This window comes from Cajanus cajan, chromosome 10 (genome assembly GCF_000230855.2).
Source record: "Cajanus cajan strain Asha chromosome 10, NIPB_CcT2T_4, whole genome shotgun sequence".
Lineage (NCBI taxonomy): Eukaryota > Viridiplantae > Streptophyta > Magnoliopsida > Fabales > Fabaceae > Cajanus > Cajanus cajan.
The window spans coordinates 14,079,615-14,091,160 of NC_138526.1; the positions used below are offsets into that span (position 1 = coordinate 14,079,615).

At 32.8% G+C, this 11,546-nt stretch overlaps 2 protein-coding genes across 10 annotated transcripts; one reads left to right on the top strand and one right to left on the bottom strand.

Annotated features, from left to right (window-relative positions):
* Window positions 1–2,468: 2,468 nt before the first annotated feature.
* On the top strand, window positions 2,469–5,928 carry LOC109808325 (Myb/SANT-like DNA-binding domain protein). 9 transcript variants are annotated; one of them, XM_083065090.1, is made up of 6 exons: window positions 2,469–2,688; window positions 2,924–3,062; window positions 3,139–3,194; window positions 3,540–3,635; window positions 4,717–5,072; window positions 5,160–5,928. In XM_083065090.1, exons 5-6 carry the CDS (start codon window positions 4,719–4,721, stop codon window positions 5,751–5,753), a joined length of 948 nt encoding a protein of 315 aa, XP_082921216.1. In that variant the 5' UTR covers window positions 2,469–2,688; window positions 2,924–3,062; window positions 3,139–3,194; window positions 3,540–3,635; window positions 4,717–4,718; the 3' UTR covers window positions 5,754–5,928. The 9 variants fall into 9 exon arrangements, with proteins under 9 accessions (XP_082921216.1, XP_082921217.1, XP_020226864.1 ...); XM_083065091.1 differs by lacking the exon at window positions 3,540–3,635; XM_020371275.3 differs by lacking the exon at window positions 2,924–3,062 and having other exon boundaries at window positions 3,126–3,194.
* Window positions 5,929–7,596: 1,668 nt separating this feature from the next.
* CRR22 (Pentatricopeptide repeat (PPR) superfamily protein) lies at window positions 7,597–10,279 on the bottom strand. Its single transcript, XM_020369629.3, has one exon. It carries the CDS (start codon window positions 10,226–10,228, stop codon window positions 7,775–7,777), a length of 2,454 nt encoding a protein of 817 aa, XP_020225218.1. The 5' UTR covers window positions 10,229–10,279; the 3' UTR covers window positions 7,597–7,774.
* Window positions 10,280–11,546: the final 1,267 nt, after the last annotated feature.

Genomic DNA, 11,546 nt, shown 5'->3' on the forward strand with positions numbered 1-11,546 from the left:
TAGAACATATAATAAATGGATCGTCTCATTTGATGTACACATCTTTTAGATGATTTTATCATTAAATTTTAAAATAATAAAAAATAATATTAAAAATTAATCATTCTTATAAAGATAAGACTCAAACTCAAGACTTTTAAGTTTAAAAATCAAATGTAACACCAATTAATATACTAAACATTGATAACTTTTAAACACTTTTATTAGATAAAATATAGAAACACAAAATGTCTCGATTTCATTAATATTAATTAAGGTGATTGTAGTGGATATAATTTTAATAATTTCAACATTAAAATTGATAACACAAATTTATTATGATTCAAATTAATTAATAATACAAATATATATTTATTCAAATTTACAGCATAATCCAATAATCAAATTAAAGAATCTCACATAATTTGATTTTAATAATACAAAAGATAATTTGATCTAGTCAATTATAAATATGTGTGTATACATTATTGTTTTTCATTTCATCGTTATAAAATATTTGATTGCTAAAATTTGTTTTTATTATTTGCATTTATTTTTAATGAAGGCATGAATAAAAACAATACAGATAAATGCGTCTTTTTATTCTTTCTCTGAGGTAAGGTTATATCATTTTCAATTTCATTTGAATGTTTTTACATTTTGTATCTCATATTAATTAATATTTTTGCAACATTCGTTTACAGTTCCACTCCATGTTCATCTTCTTATCTTCCTCTTTATATGTGTATATTTATTCTATATTTTTTTTTTATTCTTATTCTTTGAATATAATATGTTTATTCATTACTAATGTCTTATTCTTTCATTATTCAATTTGAAATCCTACATTTTTTTCATTGTTGAAGCTTTCTTATGCAATCATTTCTTATGGAATATGCATTTTAGAGGTGTTTAACTAATTAAGTATATTCATATTTTACCTATTTGACATTTTGCTTCAGCTATATTGCTTAAGTTGTATAATAGTTTTGAATGTTTTGCAATCTCACAGGGAAGTAAGTTGAGGATACCAATCTTTCTTTATTTTCATATGTTTAATAAATGAGGCTTCGAATTTTCATGTTGTTTAGATTATAAGCACAATTTATAACATACAATAATGAGATTGTTCAATTTGATGTATATATTTTTTAAGATAATTTTATTTTTAAAATTTTAAATTATAAAAAAATGAATTATTTTTATAAATATAAGATTTGAATTTAAGATATTTAGGTTTGAAGACCAAACATAACCTCAATTAATCCAATAAATATTAATGATTTTTGAACACTATTAAATATTGATAATTTTATAGAGATAGAAAATATCTCGACTCCATTCATATTTTAAAATTTGATAAGGTTTTTTTTTTCCTGTAATATCATGAGTACATCGTCATGCATCATATGCTAATGATTTTTTTATTATTATTGGATTTCACATATTATTTTCACCAATGATGGATTCAGAAATTTTAAATAGTATTCATATACAAATTTATAATAATAAAAATATAGTTTCACATTTTTTAGAAAACAAATATACATTTTAATTTTTGTCTACAAGATTTCATATTCTAAAAATACTAAATAATTTCCTCATTTTCAACATCTTTAAAATTATTTTTCTTTATATAAGTAATAAAACAATCATTTAACCATTAATTTTTCATATTAAAACTTTGTTGTTTTAATAAAAGTATAACATGATACATGTGTGCACATGTGATTTTGCTAATTTATAACTACTTTTTTTTTTTAAAAAAGGAGTAAGTTAACTTTTTTTAAAAATATTATAATTATAACTTATTAATAAACTCCTTTTTAAAAAGATGTATATTATTAAATCTCATATATATTTGATAGTTTACATCCATTTATTTTTAAGAAAAATTAAGTTAGCAAATTACAGTCAAATATATTTTTTTAAAAAAATATACTTCAAAAATAATATATTAATTTTATTTTTTTTACAACATAAAACATAAAAAATAATGAAATACTTAATTTTTAATGTAATAAAAAATATAGTTTATTATATATAATACTTGACATAAAATGTCCCCATACTTATACACAGGCGTCCTGATGTTTTCTAATTACATGATACAATTTATTATATAATTTGAATGTATTTTGATACATTTTATACACAAATAATTGATTTTTAAAATTACATGCATTAAACACAATTAAATTTTTTAACTTTTAATTTATGTTTAATTTTATAATAATTCTTTTTCAAATTTTGAGACACCGTCTCATTCATTGCATTTTTATTTATTGAAAATAATGCATTTGTTAGATATAGAGAGCAAGTGCATTATTTGAAAAATAGTTTTCTAAATAAATCTAAAGATAAAACAAAAGATTAAATATTTTTTAAAATAAATTGAGTATTAACGGTAATGTTGACACAGTAATTAAAATTACCAGGGGTCATTCGTGTCTGTGAAAATTGAAATATAGGTTCCTTCAGTAAGTTCTACTACACACTGTGATTCACTCTATCCCATAGACTGAAACGGACTGAACTTTTTCTTTTCGTCTTCGAGAAAGTGAAAACTCTAAATTTTCCCGAGAAAACCCTAACAATTCCAATGTGCTATCGTAATTGCCTTCTGCACTTCAATGGGATGTTTCTGCAGTGTGATTCCGCGATCTAATTGGCGATAACTATCCAATCTTCGGCAATTAGTTTTTCTTGGTACTGATTTCTTGTCTGCATTTTCTTCACTTTGATTCAGTTCTTCTTCTCTTTTTTTTTTTTCTGTAGTTGTTGAAGCTTTTCAATTTGAATTCTAGAGTTTGAAGTTAAATTGATATTTTCTTCTTATTTTGTTGTGGTAAAGAAAGTGGACACTATTTACTTTAGCAATCACATTTTTGTGTTTTCATTGTGTTCCTTTGCTATAGAGTAATAGAACTTGTGTTCTTGCTAGTGTGTCAAAGTGATATTTGCTGAGCTGGCATCTTTGCTTAATGTCATTGTGATGTGTAAAGAGTGTGTTACGAGTGGAATTGGTGGGTATTGTTTTTTGATTAGTATGGTGAAAGTGGATGGAATAACAACTTGGACAGGTAGGAAGTTGTGGTTTTTAGTTTGAATTTTCTTTGAAAATAACCGGAAAATTATGCAAACAGTGTTTGATTTCAGAGAACACAGTGAGGAATCAGGAATGTTTATGTCGCTTTAAGGAGGACGTACTTGAGGTAACTTCATTTTGGATATTCAACATATGGTGTTTAGTGTTAATTTTCAAATTGGTTTCCTGTTAATCCTGTTTTTTTTGGGATTTGGTTGTTTATAAAATGTGGTCTGCTTAATTCATTTTGCATCCATGGTGTTTTCAAATTCCCATCTAATGCAACCAATTCTGTTTTGAAATGGAAAAATACCTACTCTGTTCTTCAATTCCCTTTTTACTCATTGTGGATTCTTGCTGGTCTCCAACAAATCAATGATTTTACTGGACAGCTTTTGTAGCTACTTTAGTAATGTTGGAAATTGATGCCGAAGTTTGTGGCTGAAAAAGTTGTTCTTGTTTTGCTTGTCAGAGCATTTTGGAGAAACTCGTCATCACCAGGAAAGCTTTCACTGTTGATGATTGATTTGTAGTGCTCAGTTTGCTTGCACATTCAGAACTGTAGAAGGTTAGGAATGGGGAAAAAACTCATGATTATGAATGCTTTTTTTTGCGTATCAAAGATGGAACACACCCATGAAACAATCTAGTGAAAAACTTTTAGGAGTTGTTTGTTACACAGAATATTTTCACCTTTCAGGGAATTTGAGTTTGCGAATATTAGTTTTCTATTTTTGATATTTTATTTAAAAAGTAACATTCCTAGGAAATATGTTTCCTAGGTGTGATTTTTATTCATCTTTCCTACAAAATTGTTCCCATGGAAGAGGTAGGAATGATTTTTATTCATCTTTCCTACAAAATTGTTCCCATGGAAGAGGTGGGAATTGAACATTCCCTAATTGAAAGGAAATTTTTCTATGGTAAGAATATTACGTTATCTTTAATTTTTTTTATTTAATGCAGTAAAAAATTTTAATTATCATGTGATATTTATAAATATTCCTAAAATATTTATGGTCAACCAAACAAAATTTAACCATTATCAAGAATCATGATATCCATAAATCATAATTCTTAGGCTTGGAAAAAGTTTCCTTCTATCAAGCGCACCCTTTCTGCTTGAACTAAATGTGCCTAAGGTTGCATTATGCATAACCTGGATCTTTCCACATAAAGTGAGATTTGCTTTCAAGAAGACTTCCTTGAGGTTGAATGGATGTTTGGCCAAAATTTAATCCGACACCTGCTTTTGCATGTTTTACAAATTTCTCCTCACTATTTTTAAGTTATTTTTTGTACTTTATTTTATACTATCCAAGCAAAACTCATTTCAATTTTAATTTTTTAATACATTCTACTTATAAGTAATTGTTCTGTAATAAGCACCTTAAAACTTATGAGCTTAAATTGTGATGATCATTGAATATTGATATTACATTATGGATCTACTGTTTGTTTCTTTACTAGATCCTTCCCTTTTTCTTCTGTAAAACTTTTATTAATTTCATGGTTTGAACTATCCTTAAGTAAATGAGGATAATACTATTAATTTAAATATGTATGGTGTTATAAAAAATAAAAATGTATGATGATGCATACATGGATTATTATATTGAACAGTGTATTCAATTCTGTATTTTCTGTAGAAATGGAGCACTATGATCTGCAAAGACAAAGAAGGGATATGAAAAACAAGGGAAGGAATGTTGTGTGGTCAACTGCGATGGACAAGTGTCTGATTGAAGCCCTGGCGGCTCAGGCAAAAAATGGAAACAAAATTGACAAATGTTTCAATGAGAATGCCTACACAGCTGCCTGTGTAGCGGTAAACACGTGCTTCAACTTGAATTTGAATAATCAGAAAGTTATCAACCGCTTGAAAACCATTAAGAAAAGGTATAAAGTAATGAAAGACATGCTGAGTCAGGATGGTTTCTGGTGGGACCCAAATACAAACATGATTGAGTGTGACAGTGACGAGCTCTGGAAGAACTACATTGCTGTGAGTAATTTTTCATTTTTCTCCATTCTTGAATGCGTATAACTTACGTAAATTACTTATTCTGGTGTTCTTTGATTCAATGAATAGGCACATCCCGATGCAAGAGGATTCCGTGGAAAACAGATAGAGATGTTTGATGAACTTAAAATTGTTTGTGGAAATTATCAAGCCCCTAGTCCTTGGACTAAGATGAAGAGTGAAAGCCATCTAATGGACATGAAGAATTGTGACGATCTAATGGACATGAAGAATTGTGAGGACGAATCGGCCTCCTTTGTTTCTCCCGGTTCAGAAGACATGAGTGAGACAGACGGAACTGAATCATACACTGGAAATCCAGAATTTGGTCAGATGCCAGATGGTTTTCAAGAGCCTCCTCTTGTCCAGCCTGTAAGACATCTTCCAAAACGGCCTCGTGCCTCAGATTCTCTTCAGGATGCATTGATGACAGTGGCATCAAGCATCCGACGTTTGGCTGATGCTATGGAGCAAAGCAAATGCTCATTTGATGCAAGTGAGCTATTGCAGGCTGTGATGGAGATAGATGGTTTGGAAGAGGGTAAACAGATGTATGCATTTGAATATTTAAATGCTGATCCTGTCAAAGCCAGAGCCTTCCTGACATACAATGCTAGGATGAGAAAGACTTACCTGTTTAGACAGTTTTGGTGGTGGAGGTGAGGGTGATCATCAGTGCCTCGAAAGTTTTTGGTGTATAGATTATCTGGGGAATGGGGACTGTGTTTGACATGTTTTCTGTTGTTTCGGCAATTTTGTGTTGATGTGTTAGGATAATTGAATGTATAGACTCTAAACAGTGATAGGAGATAACCATATGCCATAGACATTAGAAACATTGTCTCTTCCAAGTAGCCAAGGTCATTTAAAAGCAGGCAAAAAAGATGAGCTGGGCGCACGGACGCACATGTAATAGGCAATGGAAAAATATAGTGGCATGGCTACTATTAAAATGAAGAAAAAAATAGTTGGCTATGATCACATAAAAAGGATACGATCGATTGATTCACCAGTAATCCCCACTAGAACAGCTTCCTTTCTTAAAATGGAGCCTACGTAAATCACGCGCTATATAATTAATGAAATGTACTTGGTGACATCATGACAATTACCACAAACTCTTCCTAATTTGTATTGTTCAAGTATCTGGCCAACACGACCAAGGAGATCAACCATGGAACTAAAGCGATCCATAGTAGGCTCCAAATCATAATCTTTCTTCATGATTTTGAAGATGAGGCCTTCTTCCACAAAATCAGAGTAACTACAAGCTGAGATAACAGACAAAAATGTTATATCATTTGGCTTAACAGCTCCTTCTGCAAATCATTGTAGAGATCCAGAGCTTCTTTTCCAAGGCCAAGTGGTCCATATTCATCTATCATTGCATTCCATGTTATCGCATGTCGCTATTGCATCATATCAAAAAGCTTTCGTAGTTTTTATGGCTCCACATTTTGCATTCATGTCAACAAGAGCAGTGGAAACAAGGACATTCTTGTCCATATAAGTTCTTATTACAAGTCCATGAATCCATTTCACCTGGCAGCTGACTGAGAAATCCGCAAGAGCAGTGATTACACCCACCAACGTAAAACAATCAAGTTTAATGCCTTGTTCCATCATACATAATATTTAAAGCCTCCTTTAAGCACCCATTTAAGCTTTCCTTGTGACATTTGTTTTCTCCTTCAAATTATCAAATATTGAGGCTGCTACATCAACTTTCTTGAGTTTAGAATATATGAATATTAAAGCAATTCTAATGGGAGTTGCTTGTCCCGTTTCTTGTTTAAAGGCGTAGTTTCTTCCCATTAGAACACTTCTACGTGACAATATGAGTTGCTTGAAGAAGAGAGTTGCTTTTGCAAGCAACCGTTGCTTATCAAATTTTGGTGGGGAAAGAGATCAACGGAGCGAGGATTGACGGCGAGGGTTTGACGGCAGAGGCACGGAATTTGACAGCAAGGGTAGAGTCGTGGGATTTGACGGCAAGGGCTGAGCGAGGATTGATGACATGGCACATTGGGACCACTTTTTACACTTTTCAATGCATGAAGCAACTCAAATAAGTTGCTTCCATTGGAAATGCCCTTAAAAAGTTCATAACTAACACATTGTAATCAAGTTTCTGCTGATCCAACAATTTATGAACAAACCCCCCTCCTTCAAGATCACCCAAATTAGAGGAAGCAAGAAAAGCTCCTGTCGTCATGGTAACCTTCGTAGGTTCCTCCCCTTCATCCAACATCTTCAGAAAAGTTGCAAAGGCTTCTTCTGATTCATCACCAACTCGCCACTGTATGCTCTTTATCTAGATGAAGGACCCTTTATTGCTTTATAGCCAACACGTCTCTTTGCTGATGGTCAAATTTTAGGATTAATGTGTTATTGAAACAGAGAAGCCAGTTTACCTATAAACCTTTCCCCTTCCCTTCCTTTCCACACAAATCCCTACTCTCAGACGTAATCACTATCAAAGCATACATTTCGAAGAAAAAAAAAATATACAACTCAATAATATAGTGGATTTCAAAAATTATACAGCTCAAGAAAAGAGTAGCATGGCCACGGCTAAAACGTGGCATTAGAATGACCGGTGATGTGGTTAAAGATTGATCCAAATTACAGATACTTGTAGAAGGAATCGTGATTGGATGATGATAACAAGGGTATCTAATGATTCACCAGTAATCCCCACAAGAACAGCTTCCATTCTTAAAATGATGGAACCTACGTAAATCGCGCACAATAATTTCCCTTCCGGTCACTAGTGAAATGTACTTAGTGGCTTCATGGCAATCACCACAAACTCTTAGATTCTTCCTAATGTGGATCGTTGTGCCACGGCTCGTATTCAAAAGTCCAAATGCAATAGCAAGCCTCTCACTATGGCTACTGAGCAATTGTTCCTTCACATCTTCTTCCACATCATGAATTGAATTGGTGTCAGGCATATACCCAGCAGCCTTGATCTTATCTCCAAGAGTCTCAAGATAAGCATAGATTCTTTTGGATTGAGGATGATCAGTACTTCCCGAGTAGAATGTATGAACTTCATTTCTCAACTCCACCAAACTACAGCCTGGAGTTTTCTGAATCCCTTTCTTCTCCATTGCAGTCCTCACCCTAGCAACTTTGTCCCACATTGAAGCAGAGGCATATATGTTGGCAAGCAATACATGATATCCACCATCATCTGGGTCTAACTCAAATAGTTTGTCTGCAGCCTTCTCACCCAATTCAACATTTTTATGGATTTTGCAAGCACCTAGCATTGCACCTAAAACAGTAATTCCTGGTTTGACAGGCATCTCCTGGATGAATTTCCAAGCATCATGTAGCCTGCCGGCACGACCAAGGAGATCAACCATGGCACCATAGTGATCCATTGCAGGCTCCAAGCCATAGATTTCCTTCATGCTTTCGAAGTAATAGAGGCCCTCTTCCACTAAACCCGAGTGACTACAAGCTGAGATAACAGAGAGAAATGTGATCTCATTTGGCTTAACAGATCCCTTCTGCATTTCATTAAAGAGATCCAGAGCTTCTTTTCCATGGCCATGTGTTCCATATCCATCTATCATTGCATTCCATGTTATCACATGTCGCTCTTGCATCATGTCAAAAAGCTTTCTTGCAGTTCGAATGGCTCCACATTTCGCATACGTGTCAACGAGTGCTGTACAAACAAAGACATTCTTGTCCATCAAAGTTCTTATAGCAATTCCATGAATCCACTTAGCCTGGCGGGTAACCGATAAATCAGCAAGAGCAGTAATTACACTCACTAAAGTAAAGGAATCAGGTTTGATGTCATGAGATTGCATCATACAGAATAGATTTAAAGCTTCATTTACCCGCCCATTCTGTGCATATCCTAATATCATAGCATTCCACGTTACAATTGTTTTCTGTTTCAAATTATCAAATACCGAGGCTGCAATATCAACTCTCTTACACTTTGAATACATGGATATTAAAGAGTTCATAACAGACACATCCAAAGCAAGTTTCTTCTGATCCAATAACTTATGAACAAATCTCCCTCGTTCAAGATCGCCTAAATTAGCACAAGCATGTAAAGCCCCCATCATACTAACATTCGTCGGTTCCACCCCTTCATCCAACATCTTCAAAAACGTTGCAAACGCTTCCTCAGATTCACCATTTTGCGCATATCCATCAATCATCGTATTCCAAGAAACAACATTCCTGCTACTCATCCCCTTAAACACCAACCTCGCATTCCTCACAGACCCACATTTGAAGTACATATCCAGCATTGCCGTGGAAACATTGACCAGAGATTCAAACCCTGATCTGAAGGCATAACCATGAATAGACCTTCCTACTCTCAACGCCTTGACATCCGCCACAGCCGGCAAAACGCTGACCAACGTGATGGAATCCGGCTTTTGTCCGGCCTCCTGCATATGCAAAACCAACTGAACAGCCCTCCTGGCAAAGCCATTCTGCGCATACCCGGCCACCAGCGTGTTCCAACAAACCAAGTCCCTATGCGGCATTCTCTCGAACATCTTGTACGCGTCCTCAATCTGCCTACACTTGGCATACAGATTCACAACAGCAGTCATGGCAAACAAATTGGACTGAAACCCATTAGTTATCACCATCCCATGAATCTCCCTCCCCCTCCTGAGGTCCAAATTCTCGCCACAAAGCTGCAACAAGTAGGTGAAGTCATACACCACAGGCCCAACCTCATCGCGCCTCATCCGAGCGTAAAACTTGAAGGCGTCGCGTAAAGATGAGTTTTTTGCGTACCCTTTGAGCATGGTGTGGTAAAGCACATGGAGCTTGGGGTGGACGGGGTCGAAGACGCGTGCTGCCTCGGTGACGCTGTTGAAGTTGCAGAAGAGGCTGATGAGCTTGGTCTGGAAGTAGTGCTCGGTGTAGAAACCGTTTTTGATGACGAGGGGGAGGATTTGGTGAAGCTCTTTGATGGAAGTGCAGAGTTCTAAGAGTATGGCTGAAGGGTGCGTGTAGACATGGGGAGGGATGAAGATTCTTTGGTAGAGAGGGGGTGGTGGTGGTCTTGGCTTGTTTTTGGAGCTACTTTTGGAAATGGGTGAGGGTGAGGGTGCGGGGCGTAGAGTTAAAAGCTGGCAGCTCATTCTTCTTCCTTCTCAATCACCTTCGACGCAATCCGAGTTCCTTGGATTCATAACTCACATACTCCTTTATTTATAGTCGTTATGTCAAAATTTATCATTTTTTATTATTATTTTACTAAAATTAATAATTTATTAATTTTTTTTCTCATTTTTATTCTTAATAATTAATGTATGTTTACTGAACAATGTGTTTATTTATTTCTAATATTTACTTATTTTTTTCAATCACTTATGTGAATTATTGTTGTATTTAAAAAGACAATATATTTTCAATAAAATACTATAAAAAAATAGAGGGTAGAATAAGAAAATAAGTAATAAATATTTTTAAAAACTAAAATATAAATCATTTTCTTAAATTTCGTGCAAAATCTTAAACGAATATGAATAAAAATCAAGAATGTTAGTTGTTTGAGTATCTTAGTGAGTCTCTCATATTAGGATAGAATCTATTAAAATTTTAAAATTTTAACCAAATGTATTACAAGAGGCTATTATACACTACAACACAAATAGGTTTTAGTAACATTTGTAAAATGTTACTTAATTATGTGTATTGCTAAAGATTTTTAATAACATTTTTATATAATTAAGCAATATTTTTCAAATGTTAGCAAAGTAATATTTTTGTAACATTTTAATGATGTTGTCAATATTTTATTAATTTTATAAAATGATAATTAATTTTAATTTAGATATATTACTATCAATTATTATATTTTTATGCCTCTTAAATTTCTAAGAGTTCTTTGAGAGAAGATTAAAGACATTCTTAATCAATTACCACTTATTATATATAAAATATCAAATTTCATTTATCTTAAGTATAATTATATGGTTATATATACTCTTTATGAGTCATTAATCTATTCGATGTGTGACTTTAATTATGGGTAATAATTAGAGATAAGAGAAATTTACTTTTTTTTTACTCAACATGAGACTTTGATTTTAGAAACAATTATAGTAACATTTTTAAAAATAATGTTGCAAAATAACCTACGAGAAATTTTTTTACTCGATATAGGACTTTAATTTTGAAAGCAATTAGAAAGAATAATATTGAAATATAAAAAAATTACTCTATCTATAATGACATTTTTTTTAAATGTTACAAAATAACTTATTTGTTTAATATATAGTAACATTTTAACAAATATAAACAAAAAAATGTTGCTAAAGAATTAAAATCTAGTAGTCATAGAAAGAAAGTAAAAACTAGCATTTCTCGGCTTTTTGGCAAGGATAAATAAATAAAAAACAACTATTTTTAAAGATAAATTATTTTTAAATTATTTTGGGCACCGTCGCAAGACTA

What these genes read in the sequence shown, in the direction of transcription:
- LOC109808325 (XM_083065090.1), top strand. Translation starts at nt 4,719, where the DNA reads ATGGAGCACTATGATCTGCAAAGACAAAGAAGGGATATGAAAAACAAG. An exon ending in TCTGGAAGAACTACATTGCT is followed by an intron (nt 5,073 to 5,159) that starts GTGAGTAATTTT and finishes TTCAATGAATAG; the next exon opens with GCACATCCCGATGCAAGAGG.
- CRR22 (XM_020369629.3), bottom strand. Translation starts at nt 10,228, where the DNA reads ATGAGCTGCCAGCTTTTAACTCTACGCCCCGCACCCTCACCCTCACCC.